The 26,726-nt window shown below is 42.3% G+C and overlaps 2 protein-coding genes across 2 annotated transcripts in view; one reads left to right on the plus strand and one right to left on the minus strand.

Annotated features, from left to right (window-relative positions):
• The window catches only part of LOC127543200 (melanoma-associated antigen B10-like), a 47,261-nt gene that overhangs the window by 14,999 nt on the left and 5,536 nt on the right, over positions 1-26,726 (minus strand). The window lies entirely within an intron of this gene.
• Positions 870-18,084, plus strand: LOC127543202 (uncharacterized). The gene is made up of 8 exons (XM_051969226.1): positions 870-1,058; positions 2,227-2,644; positions 11,297-11,450; positions 11,595-12,827; positions 13,052-13,174; positions 13,881-14,000; positions 15,263-15,388; positions 16,345-18,084. The coding sequence occupies exons 4-8, from the start codon at positions 12,723-12,725 to the stop codon at positions 16,624-16,626; spliced, it is 756 nt and encodes a 251-aa protein (XP_051825186.1). The 5' UTR covers positions 870-1,058; positions 2,227-2,644; positions 11,297-11,450; positions 11,595-12,722; the 3' UTR covers positions 16,627-18,084.

A 26,726-nucleotide genomic window follows, 5' to 3' on the forward strand; every position in this document is an offset into this window, starting at 1 on the left:
AATGGTAGGTAAGGATTAAGGGGTGGGGTGAGAGAAGTGAGAGAACTGCACTTTGCAGCAGGACTAGGAGGAGAAAGGTTGGTGGCGGGCCCATGGCACTTTGTCCGGCTCCTTCACTTCCCCCCTGAAGCCCGAGGACTTTTACTTCTCCTGACTCTGGCTGTTCCTGAGGTCTCCAGGGAGCTGGCCCGGACTTTACAAGATGCATGGATAGTCCCTCCTATTTTCTTTGATTTTTTTCATCACTCCCATTTTCAAGACAAGAAAACTAAAGCTGGGCCTAATTCACTCGGGGTCACTTAGCTAGAAAATGGCTGATTGCATATATTTTAACATGTTTAACCTGTATGGGATTAGCTGCCATCTAGGGGAAGGGGGGAGAGAAGGAGGGGAAAAGTTGGAACAGAGGGTTTTGCGAGGGTCAGTGTTGAAAAATTACCCATGCGTATGTTTTGTCCATAAAAAGCTTTAAGAAAAAAAATAAAATAGAAAATGGCTGAACTGGGAAGTAGACTCCGGGTAATAAAAGGTGTGGTGGGATAGAAAGGGCATTGACTCTGGTACCCAAAGAGCTGGACTTCAAGGTTCATCTCTGACAATTAGGATTTCTGGAATAGGATGGAGTAGAATTAGTTTCCCTTTCAGTTCTTGGTCTGTCCAGCCCTTTCCTCCCATTCAACATGAGGAGCAACTTTTGAGATTTGTTCAAGCCATAGCAAGATGGTTTCAATATCTAGTTACAAGTTTGCAATCACCAGGATGCATGGAGATATTGTTCCTTATTATAAGGAAAAAAGCAACAGTGACCATAGGAAGAGGTGATAATTGTGAAAGGCATCCTAATTATTGCCCTGATTGCCGGAAAGGTCAAGCTATGGAGCAGTGTCACCTTGGGGGCATCTGAAGGAGAGGATATATAAAGGCAAGAGTTGAGGTATAAGGAGACTCTTTGCCAGAAGCAGTGGGAGAGAGAACCTGGCTGAGGAGAGAGGAACTTTAGGACCTGACTGGATCCCCCACTGCACCAATCAGCAACTTGGGCAGGGAGCTTGGCTCAGGTCAGTGGAAAAACAATTCTGGTTACCTTGGGGTTGCTATTTGATTCCGGGGTGTAGGTGAGAGAAGCTTAGGGAGTTAGGGGAAGGGATGGTCTGGAATATCCGGAAGAAGGAATCCGATGGGGAACTGGCAAGGCCTTGGTAAGGTGCCATGGGGTAAAGAGGGGTTGGAGAAGGTCCATCGCTGAATATTCTTCAAGTCAAGCTTACCCAGTGGCTGCAGGTACCACCGAGGAGCCTTGGAATCTCCAGCTCTCCTGGGAGGCCCAGTTCAGTCTAACGGGATGGGCCCGGAAATGGGGAACTGGTACCGGTTTTCAGTTTAGAGATTCTCCCTGAAGTTCTGGGTGGGGTCCAATCCAAGAGAAGTGTGGTATCGTCCCTACTGGAAGGAACCTGGGGCCTTCACAGATTGAGAGCTGGAAGCAACCTCTGAAGTCGTCTAGATGGGGAAACTGAGGTCAAAGAGATTAAGTGATCTGCCGAAGATCACATAAAGAACAGGTGACAGAGCAGATCAGCCTCTGCTCACTTAGCCCACATTAACGAGGCTTAATTATGGAACATGACAACCAAGTGGTAGGATTGCTAGTCCAATATCTCCCTGAGCTTTTCGTTATTTCTGTGACGCCTGGTGCCCACTGAACATGGTGAAAAGCCAAGGAAAGCACCTTCAGGAGAGTCTTGAGTTGCTTTTGAAGGTGATATCTTTACAGAGAACCCCATAAAGGCGCTGCATGATTTTCTTGGAGACAAGAACTGAAGTCTCTAGATACCCTCACTCCTCCCATGCCACGCCATCTCTTTTTGCAGCCATGGGTAGATCTGTTCTTGGAAGAAGGAATGTCCTTAACAAAGTACCAAAGGCCCTTTTCTCCTACCGCTGAAGGGACAACTCAGAGTTGACTCCAAATCTGACCCCAAACCAAGATGATTCGGAACAAAGCTTTGCACCCCAGTTCAAGAGATTTGAGTTGAGAATGCCCAGGGAGGGATAGAGATGGTAGAGCGCGGTGTGGAAACCAGGGTCTTAACTACCAGATATCCCAAGGTATTCTGGGGGATGGGCAAAGCCTTAAGCACCAGCTGAAGTCTTTGATGTGTGTGGGGGGGTTCTCCCTCATTTGTCACAGGTCCACTCATTCTCTGCCCCTACTTGTCTTGACAGGGAACAGACACCGGTTTGTTTCTGAAACTGGTTACCAGGACTGAGACAGGAACGGCCTCCTTCTGCTCCTCTGATAGGAGGGGGAGAGAACAGAAGGGACTCAGAACTTGGCCAGGCTTTGGAGGAGAAGAAAAGGAAACCGGATCTTGTCTTGCCCTGTTCCCTTGGGTCAGGGTGGAGGGTTTGCTCTAACCACTGAACTTACCTGCTATCTCACCAGAGCCTGGGGATTCCTGTGCAGAAGCATGAGCAGTAGTACATCCATTTTCCTGCCTGTCCCTCAGCAGGACAACTCAGGCTTCTGGAGAAATTGGGAAAGATTTCCAGCTGGAGCCAATCAGCAGATCCACACCCTGCCACTTACCCCCGTGGCCCGGAAAAAACAGCCTCTGTCTCTACAGTCTCATCCTTCCTACAGGTGGGTAGGGTATGGGCAAGGGTGAAGCCGGAAGGAAGGAGGAGGGCGGGCAGTAATGGAGAAGGGAAAAGTCCGGGAGAAGGGAAAGCATGGGGGAGTCTTAAGAGACACAAGAGCAGCTGTGGGACAGGGCGTCTATTCTCTGACATCTGACAGACTTGTGTTGTCTTTTGCCCTGGACCTGTATTTATCTGGGTGAGGAAGGAGACGCTAGCCACTAGACAACAGCCATACTTTCCACTCTTTAGTTCGTTCTCTTCTCCCTCTCGGGGAAACTCCACAGACTCAGGATGGTGGCTTGACCTCTCAGGGGCAGCTCACACTTACCTTGGGAAACCACCTTCTGCTCTCCAATCCTGCTCGCCACTGACCCTCACTCCCGCCAACGCCACTCAGACCTGGTCTCGGTATCCCTGTTGTCCACTGCTCGCTCTTTCCCGCTGAGCTGGCTCCCAAAGCACCAGGCACTTGGGTCCAGCCTGCCTGCTTCTCCCAAGGGCACAAAGGGCCACTCACTACTTTCTTACTTGGGCCCTTGGCTGGTCTCAGCAGAGCCTAAAAGAACTGGTTGAGCACCAATCTCTTGAGCAACTTTTGAGGAAAGAGTTCAGTTCGTGGCCGGTCTGACGGGATGGTTCCTTTGGGGGCTTGGGGAAGGGTGACATAGAGAGCCTGCCAACCTCGTGCTCTTCTCGAGCACCGGGCAACAGCAGTGCCATGACTGACTGCGGGAGTCCCAAAGGAACATTCAAACGTCAAGAACCGAGGCTCCAAGAAGGCCCATAAGCAACACATAACAGAGTTTGGCAACCCCGCCTCGTTGCTACGGTTCCTTAGATGCCAGGAGACACAGACAGGGTCCTGCTCGCTCGAGCAGAGGTTGGTCTGATCTGCTCTCTCCCACATCTGGGCTAAACCTCCTGCTATATAACATCTTTTACTTCCTTCCCCTTCTCCCCATCTCTTGCCTATTTTACTGTAAAAGCCTCCTAACTAGACTCCCTGCCTCCAGCCTCTCAACCCTTTCTGAGGCATAAGCTCAGTCCCCTCCCTTACTCTCTTACTTAAAAGCCCACAGTAGCTTTCCTGTGGAGCTCCTTAGTGGGGCAGCTTTCCACAGTCTGGCTCATCTCACCTCCTCTGAGTCACCAGAGCAAAGGGCTCGGGGAGCCATCCACCCAATCGCAGTCTCCTTCTTTAGTCACAAAACTGGCCATGCTTGGAATGCCCCCCATGTTCGCTCCACCCAGTGTCAAAACTCCTTTCTTCCCCTCTGTGTGGTTCAGTTTCCCCTTCTGTAAAATTGGTTCATAAAGACCTGGCTCAGGGCAAGCCGGAAGGCACTCCCTTGTCCTCCCGGTTGGTTCCCTGGAGTACCTGCTCTGGCTCTCCCCTTGGCCTGAACCATACTCCATCCCGTGCATGCATGGAGAGCCATAGGCAGGACAGGGTGAGTTTGGCCACCTTTGGGCCCTGAGGTGCCTTGCTTGGTAAACGTTTGAGAAAGTCTATCAACTTGATGGGAATTCAATCTCAGGGGTATCAATTGAACGTGAGTCATTAGAAAAGCCCCAGGGAGACATGGGCAACAGGAAAAGAAAACAAGATGGCACTGCACCAAAGGCCCCTTTTCTACGCCAACCCTCTAAGGAACATAGATTGCCCGAGGATTACCCCACCCCCATTTTAGACAAGAAGAAATGGGAGCCCTCAAATTTGAAGGGACTTGCCCATAGTCTCACAGGTATTAAGTGGGATGTGACTAAAAGTTCACATTTACTCCCTGCATGGCAAGTCACTTCGTCTCTCTGGACTTCAGTCTCTTCTTCTGCAAAATGGCTCTAAGACCACTTGAAGAGTGCTTGTTTTTGGTGTGGGGGGGTGTTTTTTAGCAAGGCTATCAGGGCTATGTCTCATGCCCAAGGTCACACAGCTAGAAAGTGTCACCAGATCTGACTGGAGGTTCTCTGGTGCTGTATCCACCATGCCCCCCGGTTGCCCCACAAAGGGGGGTTTGTTCAGGAAAGCACAGGCAGACAACCAGCCAGTCTTGCTCTGGGAAGACACGCTCTGCTGGCACGTGCCAGGCTCCGCTTCCATTGCCACGGCTCTTCCCCACTCCCTAGTGACCTCTGCCTGCCTCAGCATAATTCTGTAGAAGTTGCTCTTGCCTGCCTCTGCCGGTGTTGGGGAGCCCTCGGGGAGCCCTTAGATGGGGCCCATTTGGAATCTGGGCTAAATCGGCCATTCTTTCCGAAGGACAATTCCCAGTCATTTCTTTCTTGGGGGTTCTTTCTTGGGGATCTGACTGCTCTTTGGGGGGCCACCCGCTGAAAGGGCCAGCTTTGGGTTAGGGAAGGTCTCAAGAGATGACTGCTTTCCGGAGGACACCCTTGACTGACCAGAAATGACTACTTCTTATTCACTTACCTCATTTTACCCACAGCTGAACGTTTCACTTGAATGAAATCAAAAGCATTATTTGACATCTGAAATTTCAGACTTACCATGAGTACAGACCACTGCTGCTTCCTCCTTGCCCTCTTCACTCACTTATTCATTCATTCATCAAGCATTTATTAAGCACCTACTGTGTGCTGGACACTGTGCTGGTTAACAGGGATAGAGAGACAAACATGAAACAAACTCTGTCCTCAGGGACCTTCCATTCCCCTGGATAGACTTGGAAGTTGGAAGTTAAGTTGGAGTTAGAAGAACAACTCCTGAAAAATGCAGGCTGTCTCCCAGGCCATTGGCTCCCAGCTCCCCTCGGGGTTTAACCCAACACCCTTGCCTGGGATCACCCAGCTCACAACCTTGGCCAGCTCTTCTTAAGCTTCTCCATTTCTTTTTTGAGTATCTGGCTGTCTCCTCCGTCTGTATATTTCCCCTCTTCTCTAAAATCCCACCCACTACAGGAAGCCTCTTCCCAACCCCCTTAGTTCTCGTGTCTCCCCTCTGGCACTTACCCCCAATCTAGCCTGTCTATAGTTCCTTTGTATCGAGTCCTCAACATCTTGTATTCCCCTCCTAAGGATCTGAGCTCCTCAAGAATAGGGGCTGTCTTTTGTCTTTCACCAGCATTCCTGGCACACAGTAGGCACCTAATAAATGCTTACTGGCTGACTGAGCCTAGCTCTGCGGGGCAGACAAAAAGAAAGGATACCATCTTGTCCCAAAATGGCTTCCAGGCTATACAGGGAGACAAAAACTTCACCCCCACCCAAACAACGAGGAGCCCCAGGAGATATCACAAGGCCCTTACATATCTTGTCTTTTCTTTTAAACAAAATTAATATTTTATTTTTCTGCAATTACACGTTAAAAATGGTTTTCAACATTCATTTTTTTTCCATTGACTTCCAAATTCTCTCCTTCTCTTCCCACCCCTCTCATTGAGAAGGCAAGGATTATATAGGTTATACATCTGTAGTCACACAAAACATATTTCCATCTTAGTCATGTTGTGAAAGAAAACACAGAACAAAAAAAATCCTCAAGAGAAATAAAGTTTAAAAAAGGCTTCAATGTGTATTCAGACACCATCAGTTCTTTGTCTGGTGATGGATAGCATTTTTCTCAAGTCCTTCAGAGTTGTCCTGGATCACTGTATTGCTGAGAATCGCTAAGGCATTCACAGCTGCCTGTCTTACAGTATTGTTGTTATTGTGTACAACGTTCTCCTGGTTCTGCTCTTTTCCTTCTGCATCTTCATGTTAAGTCTCTCCAGGTTTCTCTGAGAGCATCTAGCTCATCAATGCTTATATCACAATAGTATTTCATCATAATCTTATATCATAAGTTGTTCAGTCGTTCCCCAGTTGATGGGCATTCCCTCAGTTTCCAATTTTTGGCCACCAGAAAAAGAGCCGCTATAAATATTTAGGCATAGTTCCAAATTGCTCTACACGATGGCTGAATCCGTTCACAACTCCACCGACACATTAAACGCCTCACTTTTCCCCTCCAACATTCTCCTTTTCTGTCCTATTCATCAATCTAGTAGTTGTGAGGTAGTAGCTCGCTATTGTTTCATTTTATATTTCTCCAGCTAAAAGTAATTGAGAGTGTCTTTTTCCTACAGATACAGATAGATGTGATTGATTCATTTGAAAACCATTCACATGTTTTGATCATCTGTCAATAGGGAATGACTCTTATTTTTGGAAATTTGACTCATTTCTCTACATATTTGAGAGCTGAGGTCTTTATCAGAGAAACTTGCTTTAAGATGGTTTTCACAGTCGACTACTAAGTGTATTTCCACCATCCTATTTCTCCCATTTATTCTATTTTCTCTCTCAAAAGTATTTTGCTTCTAACTATTGCCTCCTCCAATCTACCCTTTCTTCTATGAACAATACCCCGTTCTCTTATTCTCTTCCTGTAAGATAAGAGATTTCTAGACACAAATGAGTACATATATCCTTCCCTCTATGAGCCAATCTTAATGAGAGGAAGATGTTCCCCACCATTTCCGTCTTCTCCCCCTCCACTGTAATAGTTCTTTCTTGTCTCTTTGTGAGACATAATTTATCCCATTCTACCTTGTTTCCTTTCTCCCAGTGCATTGGTCTTTCTCATCCATTAATTTTATTTTTAAAGATATCATCCCATTGTATTCATCTCACACCCGTGCCCTCTGTCAACATATATTCCTTCTAACTGCCTTAATAATGAGACAGTTCTTGTAAGTTACAAGTATCATCTTCCCATATAGGAATGTAAACAGTTTAATCTTATTAAGTCTTATAATTAATATAATTATATAATAATTAATAATCTTATTATTATTTAATATTATTTAAGAAAAAGTTTACCTTTTTTGGAGTCATTTATTGGGAAGTCAAATTTTCTATTCAGCTCTGGTCTATTTCATTAAATATGCATCCCCCCCCTAAAGCTTATACTCATTTTGCTGAGTAAGTGATTCTTGGTGGTAATCCTAACTCCTTGGCCCTTTGGAATATCATATTTCAAGTCCTTTCATCCCTGAATGTAGAAGCCACTAAATTATGTTATCACAACTGTGGGTTGACAATACTAGAATTGTTCCTTTCTGGCTGTTTGAAATATTTTCTCCTTAATTTGGGAGCTCTAGAATTTGGCTATACTATTCCTGGGAGTTTTCATTTTGGGATGTCTTTCAGGAGGTGATTAGTGGATCTTTGCATTTTTATTTTACCCTCTAGTTCTGGAATAAGGGGTGTTTTTCTTGATAATTTCTTGAAAGATGGATGTCTAGACTCTTTTCTTGATCATGGCTTGCAGGAAGCCTAATAATTTTAAAATTCTCTCTCCTGATCCTGTCTTTTAGGTTACTTGTTTTTCTAATAAGATATTTCACATCATCTTCTATTTTCCCAGTCTTTCGGGTTTGTTTCATCGTTTCTTGCTGTCTTGTAGAGTCATTAGCTACCATTTGCTCAATTCTAATTTTTTATGGAATTATTTTCTTCAGTAAGCTTTTCTACCTCCCCATTCATTTGACCAATTCTATTTTTAAATGAGCTCCTTTCTTCAGTGAGTTTTTGTGCCTCTTTTTTCCATTTGGCCAATTCTGGTTTCCAAGGTATTCTTTTCCTCATTGGATTTTTGTGCCTCTTTTATCAAGCCATTGAGTCTTTTTTTCATGATTTTCTTGCATCACTCTGATTTATCCTTCCAATTTTTCTTCTACCTCTCTTACTTGATTTATAAAATCCTTTTTGAGCTCTTCTACAGCCAGAGACCAATTATCATTTTCCTTGGAGGCTTTGGATGTAGGAATTTTGACTTCCCTGTCTTCTGAATGTGTGTTTTGATCTTCCTTGTCATCCTAATAACATTCTAGATTCAGAATTTTTTCTGTTGTTTGCTCATTTTCCCAGCTGATTACTTGACTTTTAATTCTTTGTTCAAGTGGGCTCTGCTTCTAGGGTGGAGAAGGCATTGTCTCAAATTTCAGGGATTCTGTGTAGCTATTTTCAGAGATACTTCTAGGGACTTGTAAGTTTTCAGTTTTTCCAAGGTGGTGGGATCTAAGAAGAGTGTGCTTACTATCTCCTGGCCTGTGCTCTGGTCTGTGAGTGACCACAAGCATTCTTTTCTGCCCTGAAACTGTGATGAGGATCCCTGTTACTCTGGTGTGCTAGTGCTCCTCCCCACCTCAGCGCTTCCACCCAAGACTGCAACCTAGATCTAGATATGGGCAAAGCTAGAGAATCCTGAAGTGCCATCAGAGAGACCCCTGTAATCTCCTTCTGACCAGTCATTCAACTCCTCTACCATCTGTGGGCTGAGCAGCTCCTGATTCATTCACTCCCAAGGCCTGTTCTTGGGGTGACCTGCATTTCAGCAACACTCTCATCTCAGTGCAACAGAGCTTTCCTGCCAAATTTTTGAGTTGTCTTAGGCTGGAAAATGGTATCACCCCATCCTTTTGTGGGTTCTGCCACTCTAGGATTTGTTTCAGAGCATTATTTAAAAGTCTTTGGAAGGGTTTGGGGGAAAGCTCAGGCGAGTCTCTGCCTTTTCTCCACCATCTTGTCTCCACTCCTCCACTCTTACATTTCCTACAGGGAGTCCTTTTGATTAGAAAAACATCCCGGAGGAAGTGGGAATTCCCAGCCCATAAAGGGGAACCCCACTCTTGGCACAGATTCAGTGACTCATCTGCGTGGTTTCACCTGTCTCCAGCCGCCCGTGGCACCTACTCCACAGGGACTTTTTCCCCCTCCAAGTCCCTCTTGGCTTCAGACAGTCTAGAGATCCCATGGAGGCACAGGCCCTCAGCTCAAGAGCTCTTTTGCTTTTTTTTAAGCTTTTCTGAAACAAGATGGGAAAAAGCCAGGCCCTGTTGATCATTAAAAAATAAAAAAAGCTGCCAGATATCAGAGGAGGCCAAGAGGAGCTGAGCAGTGACCAAGCCCCCAGGACCTCTCCCATACACCCCGAATCCTTGTTGGTTGGATGCGGTTCAACACATTTTTATTAAGCACCTATTATGTGCCTGCACTGTGGTGGGGGCAAAGATGAGAGCATCTGTCCTCAAGCCACCAGAAGGAAAAGGAATGGACATTTACTGAGCAGTCAGAAGCTTGTAGAGTACTTTTGTCCATATATTATCTCATTTGAGCCTCTTTATGACCTTGTGGGGTAGGTACTGCAGCCATATATTATTCCCATCCTCCTGGTTTCTTGACATGATGCTGAGCTAGCCCCCAAGTTCGAAATGAGAGCTCCTTCTCTCCCCCATTCATGTCTGCTCCTCACTGGCTTGTCTCCTTTGGGTCCCCTGACTCTTTGCCACCTCTACATCTTTCACTGGTCTTATCCCACCCCACCAGGCCAGATCCCAAGCAGGCTTAAGCCCAAAGAGTCTGTCTTAGAGAAGTATGCCCTTCCAAGAAGGTAGAATCCAGGACTGGCTCCCTCCAGATACGATCTGGAGATGGACCATCCCAAAAGGTTGGATAAACAGAAAGGCAATAAGCCAGAGTTGGCATGACTACTCATCTACACTGAAATGGAGGCCCATTCTAAAATGGCACTACACTAGCCCTCCTCCCTGTGAGCCCTTCCTGTGCAGGCCTTTTGTCAGCCATTTTGAGCAAGAAGGTTTTTTTTTTTTTTTTTTTTTTTTTTTTTGGTGAGATGCATTCATGAGCATCCTCATTCACACGCCCTCGCTCTCCCCTTCTGTACGTATCGCTCGGAAATCTAAGTTGATCAATGTGTCCCTTTAGGACAATTTCCCTTTTTCTTCTTCCTTGACATTCTTTCTCTCAGTGCCCTTCACATTTCAGCTCTTCCAGGCTAGCTTCTTCCCCTAAAGAACTTTCAGCTGAAAATCCAGCTGCCTGGAAGTTCAGTTCCAAACTTGTCCTTCCTCTTCTGGCGAAGACTGTCCCCATTTCCTGGAAGGTGTCCAGTTTCTTGGCTGGGACTTGAGTGTTTAGTGCTGGTTCCTGGTTCTCGGCTTCAGGGCTCCAAAGCTGGGAAGGCCCTCAGAAGGTCTCTAGTCTAACTCCCTCATGGTACAGACAAGAAAACCAAGGGAAGCTAAAGGCCTTGTCCGAAGCCACCCAGAGTAGGATTTGAACCTGGACCTCCCACTCCGATGCTTTTTCCCATGCATTTCACACCCACATCCATCATCTGGTTTGACGAATGACAGGAAGTGCCCCATGATGTTCCAGAAAGCTAGCAGACCTCTCGAGTGACAACAGCAAGTGACAAATAGTGACTCCTTTCCCCTCAGCTTGAGAATTATGACCATAGAATTTGGAAAATGGCTCAGAGCTTCTCTTGTTCACACCCCTCATTTTACAGACAAGGAAACTGAGGCCCAGAGAGACATGACCACCCAAGGTCACTGCATCGGTGGTGGGATGTGTGTGTGTATTTGCACATATGTGCACGTGTGTGGGTGGACTTAAATTGACAAGGACCCCCTGCTTAAAAAGATCTCCCCTTCCACATTCTATCAGCTGAAGGTTTATTTGGGGTTCATAGTCCCCCCCCCAGAAAGCTCATGCCCTGGCCTCAACCATTCTCCCTCGCTTCTGCTCTTCTTCCGGTCTCAAACCCTAAGTTTTCTGTCTTCACACACCTAATTCTGAGGTACTTTCCCCACTTGGTTTCCCCCCTCCCCTCGTCGTTCTATCCTAGGGAGAACAAACTCCACACCTGTGCTGGGTACAAAGGTTCCAAGGACTCACAGGAAGGTGTCCTCTACGTCTCAGACAACATGGCGACCTCGGCCCATGAGGAGAAGCTGTTTTTGCTGAACAAGACTACAGAGCTCCAGAGGCTCAACCAAAATGTAAGGACTCCCCAAAGCCTCTGTGCTACCAGGGGGCCTAAGGGGAATGAGGGGAAGAGAAGAGGAGAGGCAGAAGGGAGAAGGAGGATGGGATCCGCCTTGGGGATATACCAGTTGATACCTTCAAACTTTTCTCCCATTTAGGGAGGCTCCGTGAAGGGGACGGGCCCTCCTAGGTCTCTATCCAGCCTGCAGCTGTCCAGGAAACCCCTTCTGGTATTGATCTAAAGCAATGTGGCCCAATTTTTCAGCATGCTACTGGTATTTGCCAGTTTGCTATGCTCTTGATAATGGATTTACACGGCCTACTTTTTGTGTGTGTATGTATGTGTGTGTATACATGTGTGTGTTGGTACTATATTTGCATGGGGGGGAGGAGAAGTTTGCATTACAATATTTTACGATAAATGTTCCCGAGTGCTCTTCTTTATTCAGAAAAAAGTTTTCAAAAGCCACGTTTTTGCATAATTGTTGCATAATAAGCGATATTAACAAATAGCAACGAAAGCAGCTTTGCTCATTACATGAGAGGACGGGATCAGGGCCACGGGATGTGATTCAGGAGTCCTAGCACCAAATGATTTCTCAACAAGAATCTTGGAAATGAGCATGTAGGCAAAGTTGGACTTCATACATACATGTGAAAGGTAGGGTTTCAACTGCTTCCTCCCCGCCCCCAGAAAGCCCTGTGAGTCCAGGGTGAGTTCGCAGGAAAAGGAAAGAAAGCCAAGTTCAGGCTCAGGTCGAAATGACCGAGGACCTCTAAGGAAGGAAGAAGTCACCCCCGCCCACTCTCCAACGTTGCTATAAAGTTCCTCCTGATTGGGTGCTAGGTAGAGATTGGGCAAAGCTCAAGGCAAGAGAGGGTGGCGATGGTGAAAGAGAAGGGGGATGAGGGAAGGTACAGCCGGTAAGCATGGAGAGTGGCAAAGGAGAAGCTTATTATTAATGGGCTAGCACTCCAGAGGGCCCATTGGAAGGGCTGGGGAGTCTCTGGGAGGGGCAAGGGAGCAGGGTTGGGTTGAGTGGGATAGGAATAAAGGAGATAGCAGTGGGGGATGATTTCAATAATGACAAGAGGGCTTCTGATCAGAGAGCAACTCCCAGGTAGCCCTCCAGGGGCCACAATGGACCGTGGAGGGTCCTGGTATATTCTGTGGGCTGAGAGGCTGAGTTGGTCATTGTCCTGGCCCCGAGGCACCTCCATCACCAGAGTCACTTTGGTCTTTACAGATTTTGAAGCTGAATCTGGAGTGGGACCATATCTATCGCATGTCTACCCTGCAAATGCAGCAGAAGGTGAATGCTCTGAAGATGGAGGTGGCCGGCCTCAAGAAGTGCATCGAGCACCTGATCAGAAAGATCGAACACGAGCAGGTGAGACCCCCAAAGGGAGCCCTGGCCTACACGTGGATGAGCCCCCAGTCTATGGCCCGGGGTGGGTCTCTCGGATGGTGTTTCCCAAGGACTGACTTTGGGATTAGGGAGGGTGTCAGGAACGTGGGCAAAGGGCCAGGGGGACCCCAAAGAAACAAGAGGTGTGCAGCTTGTTTCCCAGGAGCACCGAGAGCTGTAGCAGCCTGTTTGGGATCTTTCTTCAGAACAAGAAGGAGTATTATAAGCAAACCCTTCTCCAGGAGTGTCAAAAGAACCAAAAACTACAGGAATACGTGAGACAGCTTGAGAGTAAACTGTACCAGAAAAATGAGAGACGGACCCTGGTGGTGAGTGATCGGCCCGCCCACCGATGAACAAGGGCAATAGGCCGGGAAGAGAGCGCCACAGGCCAGACTCCTCCCCACCCTTTCTCTTGGAAGCAGTAGGGAGGTAGGCAGGGGCAAGCCACACAGGCAGGCTCTTCAGTGCTTCAAGGTTTGCAAAGCGCTTTACCTATATTAGTTCATCTGATCCTCAAGATACCCCTAGTAGGTAGGTGCAATTATTAACCCCATTTTTACAGGTCAGGAACCTGAGGCCCCAAGAGGTCAAATGGCTCGCCTGGGGTCACACAGTAGTAAGTGTCCAAAGTGCGATTTGTAGCCAAGGCTTCCTGAATCCATTTTATAAATCTGCCTCTAATTGCAGAGTTGGGAGGACAGGTCAGATGAGACAGGTCAGGGATCTCTTAAAAAGGATCTCTGTTCACGTGGTGTTAAACCGGGTGGCCCCTGAAGCACCCTTCCAGCTCTAGGATTCAAGAATTCTAAAGACATCCACAATTCCTACGGGACGGAGGATAGGGGAGAGGAGGGAATGGTCAGCTCAGTAACCACAGCCCAGCCCATTAGTTAGTGCCTATCTCTTACTGGAACAAAATGGATCTCTTTTTTGGTGCCATCCGTGACATCTCAGGGTAATGGGGCAGGAACTGATCTCACAGTTACTACAGCTCTGTAAATGGCTGAGCTGAAATCCCTCTTGCTTTCTTAGAATTACTTAGAAGACTATGATACTTTTTCAACCCCAATGACCAGAAAGGGCTTAAAGAACAAAGGACAGAAGATCGTGTACTGTAAGCATCTGCTGGATGTCCCCAACCTGGAGAAAGAGGTGACTGACCTGACTGAAATTCCCTGTGATCACTGAGGGTTTCCATCATGAAGAAGAGCTAGGCCATAGGCTGGGAAAAGCTTGACCATCTTCCCCTTCACTTTGGAACTAACTTGACATGCTCTAAATGGCAAGATTATTGTCTTTATTTAATCATCTTTATCCTGGTCCTGCCATCCTGGGTGACCATCCAAAGGAGGGGACATTTACAAAAAGACCTTTGCCAGCTTCAAGAGCTGAGCCTTATGCCCACTGACATGGGCATTTTCCCATTGTCTCTCTTGCCTTCCCCCCCACAATACTCTGTCTATCCCTCACTGTCTTTCTTTCTCTGTCTCCTTTCATTTCTCTCTGGCTTTCTCTTCTCCAAGGACCCCGGGACGTTTTCCCATTACTTTTGTTTCCCCCACAGTCCAGGAGCTCTTAACCTGGGGTCCAGGCACTTGTTTGGCTTTTTAAAACTCACTATTTTGATCACTGTATCAAGTGTAGCTGATTTCCTCTGTAATCCCATGTAGGGTATTTTAAATGCATGATTCGGAGGAATTCAGAGGCTTCTTTCCCAGATTGCCCCAAGTGTCCATAAGTCCCTGCAAGGCTCTGGCTCAAGATTTAGACCTAGAAGGTCAGCTGGTATGGACCTCCCTTGCTATTATACCCAGGTCCTCATTCTCCAAGGCCATCATTCTTTCCATTGTGCCCCACAGGGTCCATAATCCTTTGCACGCTAGAGCCATGAAAAGTCTCTGAGTCCCACCTGCTGCAGGTGATTCTGGCCCCTATTTTGTGTGCAGGATATATTGGAGGGGGGCAGTCTTTTAGGGGCCATTGCACTAGCTCAGGTCCAAGTAACCAGACCCTAGCCTAGAGTACAGGCATCTGGAGTGCAGAGGAGGGGTGCTGCAGAGGTAGAATCAGTAGGATTGAGCAAGTTATTGAGTGGGGGAGAGGAGGAAGACTATGGACTCAGAGGAGATTCTAAGATTCAGAGGGGAAACTGAGGTAGTGGATTGTGCTTCAGACACTTCTTGGCTAATTGGCTTTATTGAGCAGTCCCATGTACCCCATGGTTACCCACCTTCCCAGGTCCTGGAGGGGTTTGATTCCTTCCCACTGTTGTTTTGGGAAATTTCACTCTCCAGCCAGCCTGGCGGCTGGCCATTGGGCGCATTGGCCACTGGGGAAATGGGGGTCCCTAATCTTAAGTTGGTCCCCCTTTCCCAACTTTCCTACATGACCCCTCTGGTTCTGTTTTCCAACAGACCGCAATGTTTGAAGCTGATCCTCTGACACAGTATAAAGACTGGGAATGGATAAAAGCCGAAAATGAAAGTCTGCGCAAGAAGGAAGAGGAGATGAGGCAGCAAATGTCAATTTTGCAGGAAGAGGTTGGTGGCTTTCTAGCACCCTTCACTGTAAGGCTGTCCTGCTTCACTGCAGGCTAAGCCTTCCCCAAGAAACCGAGGCCCCAGAGCCTGCAGGAAGTGCTCTAACAACTGCGGCCAGTGGCACAGAGGGTCCCCCCCCCAGAAAGCCAGGGTAAGCCCATCAGGATAGCCAGGACCCCTCCAGGAGCAGAGGGCGAGCTAGCTCCCAGCCTGGACAGCCCCAGAAGGTTCTGGCTCTGGGATCAGGCCATAGTGGGGCTTGATGACTTCCCAGCACCTCCTGGGGGCTCTCTCAAAAGAATCAATGAAGACACACAGCCCCCTGTCCTCAGAGGGCCATTCCCAGCATGTAGTTAGATCTGGTCCCCATAAGGCACTGGGTTCACCCTGATGTTCCCATGGCCCTTTCTAGTTCCTAGCTTGTTAAAAATCTTTGAGTGACCTGAATTAAATTCAACTGACTGGGAGGGAAGAGGAGTGAGAATCACCTTGTACCATCCACAAATCACAAATTCACAAATCCAAAAAGGTTTCTTCTCTACCTAGGTGCTAAATGAGAGAAACAGTGAGGAAGAGAGAGACAGAGAGAGAGATGGGGCAGGGGGAGACAGAGACAAAGAGACAGTGAGGGATAGATAGAGGCAGAGACAAAGGGAGACAGAGACAGAGAGACAATGAGAGAAACAGTGAGGAAGAGAAAGACAGAGAGAAATGGAAGGAGACAGAGAAAGAAAGACGGTGAGGGATAGACAGAGTATTGGGGGGAGAGGGGAAAGAGAGAGAATGGTGTCCTCTGATTCTAAGTGCAAATACAAGCTCTTAGCAAAGGCTTCTGGGTGGGGCCATCTGTATGTTACTTGGAGTCTGCGGGCCTCAGTTTCGCTGCCAGTGCTCTCGAAGGTCTAAGGCCTGCCCAGACTCCATCCTCTCCATTCACTCCCTTGTGTCCTCTGTAGCTCAAGACATTTGAAGATGACTTTTGGAAGGAGCACTGCGACAAGCAAGTGTCCCAACAGCTCCTGAACAATTCTCAGGGCGCCAGCACTGTGGATAAGGCCTGTGAGTGCAAAGTCAAGGAAAAGCTGACTGCTTCTGCCATAGTCACCTCTTCCTGGCGCAAGCCAGGCAGCAGCAGCAAGCAATACGAGCCCCCTACGCTGAAATGCGATGAGGGTGATAAACTCTATAAGAAGCCTGAGCCCATAGCCCGGGTGCCCATCTCTTACCTAGACTATTAGGAAGGCCTCCGGGGAGCTCCCCCATCTCCCCCCTCTATTTTCCTCAAAGCTTAGGCAAACATCTCTAGATTGTAGGGCACTAACTTTCAAGTGCCAGCCTCCCGGGAGGAAGTACTACTATATACAGAAGTCATCTCGGTCCTGGCCAGATGGGGCCAAGATCAAGAGTGGGACGAGCTACACGAGCAAAGTCACTTGGCCAAATTTGAGTCATTTTGTTTGAAGCATGAGTTAGACTTGAACTCACCTCCTCCCCACCCAAAGGCTGAAAATGCTCTTAGCTTAAGTCACCTAGCATTATATTCTGGGACAAGAAAGTCTACTGTGGACAGCGTATGGCTCCAACTGCAGCAGAAGCAGTAGAAAGAAAATAAGCTCCCATTAACTAGAGGGCCATGTCATAGAAAAATAAACTAGCAGGGAAGGGAAGGCAGTACCCTTCAGATCTAGAGCTTGGGGAGAATTCATAGCTAAGTCAGACATAGAGGAGATCACAATAGATAAAATAGACTTTTGTTTTGGATTATATGAACTTGAAGTACTTTTGCACCAACAAAATCAACATAATATTAAAAAGAGAAACTACTGTTAGGGAATATGATATTCATAGTGTACATCTCTGATAAAGGTCCAATAGCTTAGATTTATATAGAACTAATACAAATATATGAGACCAAGAACCATTCCGCAATAGATAAGTGGTCAAAGACTAGGAACAAAGTTTTTGGATTGAATGTAAATAAACAATGGCTTTTTGAAAAACTGCCCCGTAGCACTAAGAAGAACAGAAATAATCAACAAAACAACTCTCTATTTATATGGGATCAGAGAGGATAAAAGATGGAAATTGTTAAGGTTGCTATTATGGGGCTATTATGGGTAAAAAAAAAAAAAAGTGAAAAAAGTGAAGCTGGGAATTGGGTCTTGGAACTCTGTTAAAAATATCTAATCATTTAGATCCTTTGACACAGTGATATTATGTTGATGACCATTTAGCATAAGATCAATGATTGAGCGAAAGATCCCAAACATAATCAAAATATGACACGATTACCTTTTGTTGTAGCAAGAAACTGGAAACAGGATAGATGCCCATCGCTTGAGGAATGGTCGTACTAGCTGTAGTGTGTGAATGTAACATGTTATTTTTCTGTAAGAAATGAATTTGAGAATCACTAGGGATTTTGAACTTAACCTCTCTCTTAAGTTGTTTTTTGTAGCGCCTTGGTTATCAGATTATCTCCTGGAAGTGGAGGTTCTCTCACCATTTCTCTTTAGCAGCCCTAATTTTCAGGACAATTGATCTTCACTCCAGCCCTTCATTCACCCGGTGAAAGGGGAAGCCATGTTCTTTTTTATTTTTCTCTCTCCTGTCCACCCCTCCCCTAAACCTCCACCAATATTTTTAGTTAATAACAGCAAGAACAACAAATAAAGAAAATTAAGTATGGTGAAAAAGTTGGCTCCTTGTGTATTTTTCTTTTTCAAAAACTACCTGGATCAGAAACTAGGCATGGACCCACACTTAACACCATATACCAAGATGAGATCAAAATGGGTCCATGATTTAGGCATAAAGAATGAGATTATAAATAAATTAGAGGAACATAGGATCGTTTACCTTTCAGACTTGTGGAGAAGGAGGGAATTTGTGACCAAAGAAGAACTAGAGACCATTATTGATCACAAAAAAGAAAATATTGATTATATCAAATTAAAAAGCCTTTGTGCAAACAAAACTAATGCAAACAAGATTAGAAGGGAAGAAATAAACTGGGAAAACATTTTTACAGTTAAAGGTTCTGATAAAGGCCTCATTTCCAAAATATATAGAGAATTGACTCTAATTTATAAGAAATCAAGCCATTCTCCAATTGATAAATGGTCAAAGGATATGAACAGACAATCTTTGGATGAAGAAATTGAAACTATTTCTAGCCATATGTAAAGATGCTCCAAGTCATTACTTATCAGAGAAATGCAAATTAGGACAACTCTGAGATACCACTACACACCTGTCAGATTGACTAAGATGACAGGAAAAAGTAATGATGAATGTTGGAGGGGATGCGGGAAAATTGGGACACTGATGCATTGTTGGTGCAGTTATGAATGGATCCAATCATTCTGGAGAGCAATCTGGAATTATGCCCAACACGTTATCAAACTGTACATACCTTTTGATCCAGCAGTGCTACTACTGGGCTTATACCCCAAAGAGATACTAAAGAAGGGAAAGGGACCTGTAGGTGCCAAAATGTTTGTGGCAGCCCTGTTTGTAGTGGCTAGAAACTGGAAAATGAATGGATGCCCATCAATTGGAGAATGGTTGGGTAAATTGTGGTATATGAATGTTATGGAATATGATTATTCTGTAAGAAATGACTAGCAGGATGAATATAGAGAGGCCTGGAGAGACTTACATGAACTGATGCAGAGTGAAGTGAGCAGAACCAGGAGATCATTATATACCTCAACAACAATACTGTATGAGAATGTATTCTGATGGAAGTGGATTTCTTCGACAAATAGAAGATCTAACTCAGTTCCAATTGATCAATGATGGACAAAATCAGCTATATCCAGAGAAGGAACACTGGGAAATGAGTATAAACTGTTTGTATTTTTGTTTTTCTTCCCGGGTTATTTTTACCTTCTGAATCCAATTCTTCCTGTGCAACAAGAGAACTGTTTGGTTCTGCACACATATATTGCATCTAGGATATACTATAACATATTTAACATGTATAAGACTGCTTGCCATCTAGGGGAGGGAAGGGAAAAGTTGGAACAGAAGTGAGTGCAAGGGATAATGCTGTAAAAAAATTACCCATGCATATGTTCTGTCAACAAAAAATTATATTAAAAAAAAACTACCTGGGCCAGATGAAAAAAAGGTAGGATTGGGCAGAAATTGGACCTTGGGATTCAAATCATTCACTTTGCTCTCTAGTATGAAGACCTACCTCAATGGGAAGATTGAAACCCTAGTTAGGTTCTGCCTCTTAATCCTTCTAAGCATTTTTAGGCTCTCTTTCCTCCTTCCCTTTAATCACAGAAGAGAGGATTATTCAATTCATCAATAGCAATCCTTCTACCTGCTCCCTTGCTCCTCTAGGACCCTGTTCCTGTAGCATCCTCCCTCTCATGCGCATCTTCAATTTCTTCCTTGCCACGGGGGTTCCTTTCTGCAGTGTGCTATAGTGAAGAAAGCACTGGACTTGACAACTAGAGAGACTTGGATTAAATGCCCCCTTTGATATTGATTTGCTATGGAACCATGGACATACAGGTCATGAAGCCTCAGTTTCCTTATCTATAAAATGGAAAGGCCGATCTCATCAGGTTATTGTGAAAATCAAATGAAATAATGGTACATTTTGCAGACCTTAAAAATGTTAGAGAAAGAAAGCTTTTATCATTACATACATGCTTAGGTATCCCCAATCCAGAAAAAAAAGGGTTCATTTGGTCCTTCTAACCAGTGATGTGCTAGAGTTAGCTCGAACCAGCTCAAGAGAATCAACTGTAAGATTTTTAGTATAAGCATTTATACCTTAGACATCAGCAAAGGCTACAAACCAGGACTTGATTGATTGTTCTGTTGATTGTCTAAACCTAAGAAAATGGTGAAGAAAATGTTAATAATGCAGATTAAACTGAAAAGTGTGTTGGTATATCTTTTTTTGGAGAGCCAGATATTAAACATTGATCAGCATACCCCTGCTTCTAAGTGACCTATTTTATTTCTCTCTTTCACTACTAATCTTCTTGAAAAAAATTGTCTATGAATGTCTGGGTCCCATACCATAGATGGGTGGAGAATATTTGGATTGGGAAAGAAAAAACTCAAAAGAGGTGGAATAACAGAGAAAGAAAAAAAAGGGAAAAAGAAAACAAAGACATTTATCATGTAAGGTGAGAAAACTTAAGGTGCAAATGGGAGTGAGAAGAGAGAATGTGAGTATACATGAGCTATAAATTGTATGAGTTAAATTCATCACAAAGAATTAACTTGAAGAACAAAAGGGATAAAATTCAATACAAAAAAAGACAAGTTTAATAATTGTAACCTTGAGAATGGATTGAAGGAGTACAAAATCAAAAACAAAAGAGTAGCAAAAGGTATAACAAAACAAAGTCAAGCAATTTAGTGGACAGAAGAAATATATCTAAAAAACAGATTCAAAATGAAAATGAAAAGTGAAAAAAGATCATTTACTATGTACAACAACATCAAGACCCTGGAATTATAGTTCCTATACCAGTTGATTTTCAAAAAGCAGTTGTAATCACATGATCAAAAAAAGGCAAAAAAAAATTGCAGTATCAAAATAAATAAATAAGGAAATTACATTATGCTTAAAGATATTATAGACAATAAAACAATATCTGTATCAAACATAGATGCACCAAATGGCAAAACATCTAAATACTTCCATAAAGGAAAAGTAAACTAAATTACCAAGAGCTATAGATGATAAAATGACAGTTGTGAGTAGATTTTAATGTTCTTGTGAATAAATCTAACAGAAAGATAAACAAAAAGCAAACTATAGAAGTAAACAAACTATTGGAGAAACAAGCAAAAAGACATATGGTATCTTTTGAATTGAAATATTCAAGAACATAAAATGTATCAGAATCACCTCGTATCTTTACAAAAATAGACCATGTTATAACACCCAGAAACAATTCTATGTAAATGTAAAAAGATCACAGTTACATAGATTTAGAGCTGGAAAGGTATTAGAAGACATTGATTGAATCTTACCTTCTCGTTTTGCAGGAAATATGGAAACTAAGCCTGAGACAGGTTAAGTTATTTTTCTAGAATTACTCAGCTAAGAAGTGAGGTAAAATTTGAACTCAGATCTTCCTGACTCCAAGGCCAGTAACTAATTATGTCCCTACAGAAGTTACTTGAGGCAGAGACCAAGGCTGGTAAACCATGAATTGCCCAGCTGGGAGGAAACTGAGATGGTTTTGAGGTTCAGCCCCCCAGAAAACCACTCAAAAGGGAAAGAATCAGAAAGTGAGTAATAGGTTCTACAAGACTAAGAAACTACAAGAGATTATAAGAAAGCTATAAGGGAAAAGAAAACTAAGTTAAAGATTTTGAGCATAAGCAAATAACAAGAAAAATGGCTCCTAGATTTGGGAAAAACAAACAAACAAAAAAACAAGTTCAGGCATGTATGAAAAAATACAGTATGAGAAAGAAAAATGATCCAATACTTGATGAGACAGAGGACCCTGTGCAGTCTGAAGAGAACATAGAATGACAGATTGTTATTGCTGAATGGTTTAAAAGAGAAATCAACATTGTAAAAGCAGAACTTACGGGCAGAATAAAAAAACTTGAACCCCCGGTGGTAAGTCTCAACAAAGAAATCAAAGAGAGAATAACTGATGGGGAATGCAACTCCATGAAAGTGAAGGACAATCTGGAAGAAGAGATGTAAAAAGCAATTATATTAAAGGAAGGCATGATCTCTATATAAGTAAAACATATTGATCTAAAAGGCAAACTGTGCAGAGACAATGTAGGGATTCTAGTTCTCCCAGAATTTGAACATCGTAAGGCAAGAAATAATACCAGAAAACTGTCCAGAACTTCTGAACACAGGAAACAAAGCGCCAATGGAAAGAATCCATAGATTGCCTCCAGGAAAAAAAACCAAAACCTTGGTTACAAACTCTCAGATGAGTAGTCCATTAAAAAACAACAACTTCTGTAAGTGACCAGGAGAAACACCTTCAAATATAAAGGAAGGTCAAATAATACAAGATTATTCTGTAACTAATAAGAATCCACAGAAGGAAATTGAATAACATATACCAAAGAGCAGTAGAGCTCAAGAGGCAGCCCAAAGAGACCCACCCTGCAAATTCAGCCTCATCGTTAATGAAACAAAGATAAGCATTCAATAAAAATGGTGTTTGAACCATTCCTAGAAGAAATTATTTCAAATATTCAGACATTCCAGACAACAAAAATACAAGAAGGGCAAACAAATACAGCAGCGGAGGATAACGACAAGATAACGACAGAAAGATGATTAAGAGACTTTCTAAAGGTATTCAACAAGAAAAGCATAAAAGCAGAAGTCAAAGAGAAAAAAAGGTACAGAAATAGACCTGAAGCATCATGAACTAAACCATATGATGTTCTACCTACAGGTGTGGTGTTTACAAATGAATAAAGAGGGGAAAGCTTAATTTGGGGGAATATATATATATATATATATATATATATATATATATATATATGACAAACCTAAATCACAACTTTGTGACTGGATTAACAATCCAATAAAATGAAAAATATATAGATTGAATAAGAAAACAATACCCCATAAAATGTTGCCTATAGGAGATGCTTTTAAAAAAACAAAGACACACACAGAATAAAATGGAGGGCTGGGGAAAAAAATTTGACAGCATCAGGTAAATCTTAAAAAAACAAGAGTTACAATCATGCTATCGGCCAAAGCAAAAACAAATCCCTTTTATAAGATAAAAAGGAATAAACAAAGAAATTGCACTATGCATAAAGGAACCATAAACAACAAATGAAAATCAGTATTTAATTTATATGCTCCAAATGATTTCTCATTAAAATTTATGAAGGAAACATTAACTGAGCTATAGAAGACAAAGACTAAGTAACACAACAGTGATAGAGATTTCAATATCCCTCTCTCCGTTATGGGCAAGTCTAACAGAAAGATAAATAAATGGGACAATAAAGACCCGAATAAATTACTGCAGAAACTAGACTTAAGAGACTTACTGACCACTAAAGGATGTGTATTTCTCAATATCACATGGAATTTTTTTATAAAAGTGATCATGTATTGGGTATAGAAATATTGAAAGCAAATGTAGAAAGGAAGTAATTGTAAATATGTAACTTACAGACCTTAATGCAATAAAAACAGCAATTGGTTCAGGGACCATAAACAAAACACCTAGGCACAAATGAGGACAGCAACGAAATCCTAAAAAATGAGTGAGTCAAAGAACAAACCACAAAAATAATTAATATAATTATGTGAAAGAAAATCATAATGATATCAACATTTATGACATTTACATAAAGCAATCCTTTGGGGAAAAATTATATCCCTATAAGCACACATTGACAAAACAGAAAAACAGAGGATTAATGAACTGAATATGCATTTAAAGATTGGAAAGTCATTAAATTAACAAAGCACAAGAAAGGAAATATTAAAAGTTAGAAGAGAAACAATTAACTTGATTAAAAAAAAACACCTAGAGAAATGATAACCAAAATTAAATGTTGGCAATTTGAAAAAACCAAAAAATTGATAAACATTTATCAATGACTAAAAAGAGGACAGATGTTAAAATCCACAAAATAGTAAACCAACAAGCTGAAATCACAGCAAAACCAGAACAAATAAAAACAACTATCAGATCTGCTCTGTGGTTATAGGCTAACAGAACTAAAATTACAAACAAATAAGAGGGATACCTTCAAAACTATGAAATATCCAGACTAAGAGAAGGCCATATAGAGATCATAAGTAACCTAGTCTCAGAGAAAGAAATAAAACTAGCTGTAAAGTAACTACCAAAAAGAAAAATTCTTGGTCTAACTGGATTTGCAGAATAATTTTATCAAACTTTTAGAGAACAATCAAAAATCAACTACCTTTGTACAAACCCAAGAGGAACTAATAGAAAGAGAAATCCCATTTCAAATACAAAAAAGAAAATGCATAAAATAACTGGGGATCAATCTACCAAGACACACAAAAGACAAGTATACATCTAATTATAAAATGCTTCTTAAAGAAATCAAGAACAATTTAAGTCACTGGAGGAATATTCCCTGCTCATGATGGGTCATGATAATATAATAATAAAAATGACAATATTACTAAAGTTAATTTGTACTTTTAAGGCTACCTCAATCAAATCATCAATATACTTGATAAAAAAAAAAACAACATTCATCTGAAAAAGAGAAATTATAGAGGCACAAAAAAAAAGAGAAAAGATCTCTTCAAGAAATCAAACTATATAAAAACTACATGTAATATAGCAGGCATCAAAACCATCAAAACCATCTGGCAGTAGTTAAAAAATAGGGAAGTAGATCAATGGAACAGATGAGAGAATGGAAATTAAGAAACAATAGAACTCAATTACCCAATCTTTGATGAACAGAAAAACATAAATTACAGAGAAAAGAACTCCCTAAATGATAAAAAAAAAAAAATACTTAGGGAAAAACTGAAAAGCAGCCTGGCAAAAACGAGGCTCAGACTAATAATTTATAGTATGTTCCATAATACATTTTAAGTGTGTATGTGATCTTACTATTAAAAAAAAATTAGAAGAAAAGCAGACCACAGACCTCTATGAGTAGGAGCTGGATTCTTAACCAAACAAGAGAAAGAGGCAATCACAAAAAACGAAACCGATAATTTTGAGTACATGAAACAGGCGAGCTTTGCCACAAACAAATTAATGCACCTAGGATAAAAAGAAAAACAGTTATTGTGCTGTAAGAAATGATGAAGGGGTTGGTTTCAGAAATACCTGGGAAAGCCTATATTCACTGATGTAAAGTAAAGTGAGCAGAACCAGGAAAATATTATATACATAGCAACAGTGATATTATACTATGAGATGATCAACTGTGATTGACTTAGCTACTCTGATTAATATGTTGATTCACCATAACTCCAAAAGACTCAGGATATAAAATACTATTCATCTGCCTCCAGAAAGAGGATAGACTCAGAGTACAGATTGAAATATTTTTTTCCTTTATTTTTGCTTGCTTTTTTCATCCTAGAACATGGCTAATATGGAAATATGTTTTCATGACTTCATACGGATGATAGGTTTTATATTTCTTGCCTTCTCACTGAGTGGATAAGGGACTAGAGAATTTGGAACTTAAAGTAAAAACAAAATTTAAAAATAAAAGAGTATATTAAATTTGAAAAAGAATTGGAACTTAAAGTAAAAACAAAATTTAAAAATAAAAGAGTATATTAAATTTAACAAAGAAACACAGTCAAGTAAAAAAAATTGTATCAAATTTCTCCCATGAAAGTTTAGTACATAAGATATATAGACAATATATGTATATGTCTATACACACATATATTCATACACACCACTATACATATATGAACAAAAGCCATTCCCCAACAGATATGTAGTTAAAGGATCCGAACAAACAGTTTTCTTTCTTTCTTTTTTTTTGATTTTTTTAAAACTGAAGCTCTTTATTTACAAAACATATACATGGGAAATTTTTCAACTTGACCTTTGCAAAACCTTGTGTTCCAAATTTTGAACAAAGAGTTTTCAAAAGAAGAATTGAAAACTATTAGCCGCCTCATAAAAAATGAATTCAAATCACTAATAACAGGAGAAGTGAAAATCAAAATGATTTCAGAGTTTCACCTAGCACCCTGAAAATAAGCAAAAATGACAAAAGATGGTAATCAAGTCTAAGGGGTCATGGAATGACAGGCACACTAGTGTCTTGTTGATGGAGCTGTGACTCCATATAATCATCGTGGAAAGAATTTGGAATGATTCAAATAAAGTGATTAAAATGTCCAAACACTTTGATCAAGCAATTCCATCATTAGGCTTGTAATCCAAGGAAACCATTGATAAGAAAAACCAATATACCACAATATAAGTAGGGCTTTTTGTGAGAGTAAAGAGTTGGAAACAAATTACATGCCCATCAGTCAAGGGATGGCTAAATCAATTGTAGTACCAAAATGTAAAGGAATATTATAGTGCTATAAGAAGTGATGAATGTGATGGACACCAAAAACCATGGAAGGATCTCTATTCATTGATCCAGAGTGAAATTAGCAGAGCCAAGAAAACTCTAAACAATGACTACTACCACAATGTAAATGGAAAAAGCAACATCACTCTCACAGAATTATACAAGACAAGACATGAGAAGATGCAGCAAGCCTCTCCTCATCCCTCTTTGCAGAGGTGGGAGGTCCACATATTTTCAGACCATTCTGATATGTTGGTCAGTTACGCCCATTTCTTCCTCTTCTGTTTTATTTTGTCTTAAA

The sequence above is a fragment of the Antechinus flavipes genome, chromosome X (assembly GCF_016432865.1).
Source record: "Antechinus flavipes isolate AdamAnt ecotype Samford, QLD, Australia chromosome X, AdamAnt_v2, whole genome shotgun sequence".
Taxonomy (NCBI): domain Eukaryota; kingdom Metazoa; phylum Chordata; class Mammalia; order Dasyuromorphia; family Dasyuridae; genus Antechinus; species Antechinus flavipes.

Excerpts from the sequence above, each read along its gene's own strand:
- LOC127543202 (XM_051969226.1), top strand. The coding sequence starts at position 12,723 with ATGTCTACCCTGCAAATGCAGCAGAAGGTGAATGCTCTGAAGATGGAG. Across the intron at positions 13,175-13,880 it reads ATGAGAGACGGACCCTGGTG|AATTACTTAGAAGACTATGA; the intron begins GTGAGTGATCGG and ends TTGCTTTCTTAG. Across the intron at positions 15,389-16,344 it reads TGTCAATTTTGCAGGAAGAG|CTCAAGACATTTGAAGATGA; the intron begins GTTGGTGGCTTT and ends TGTCCTCTGTAG.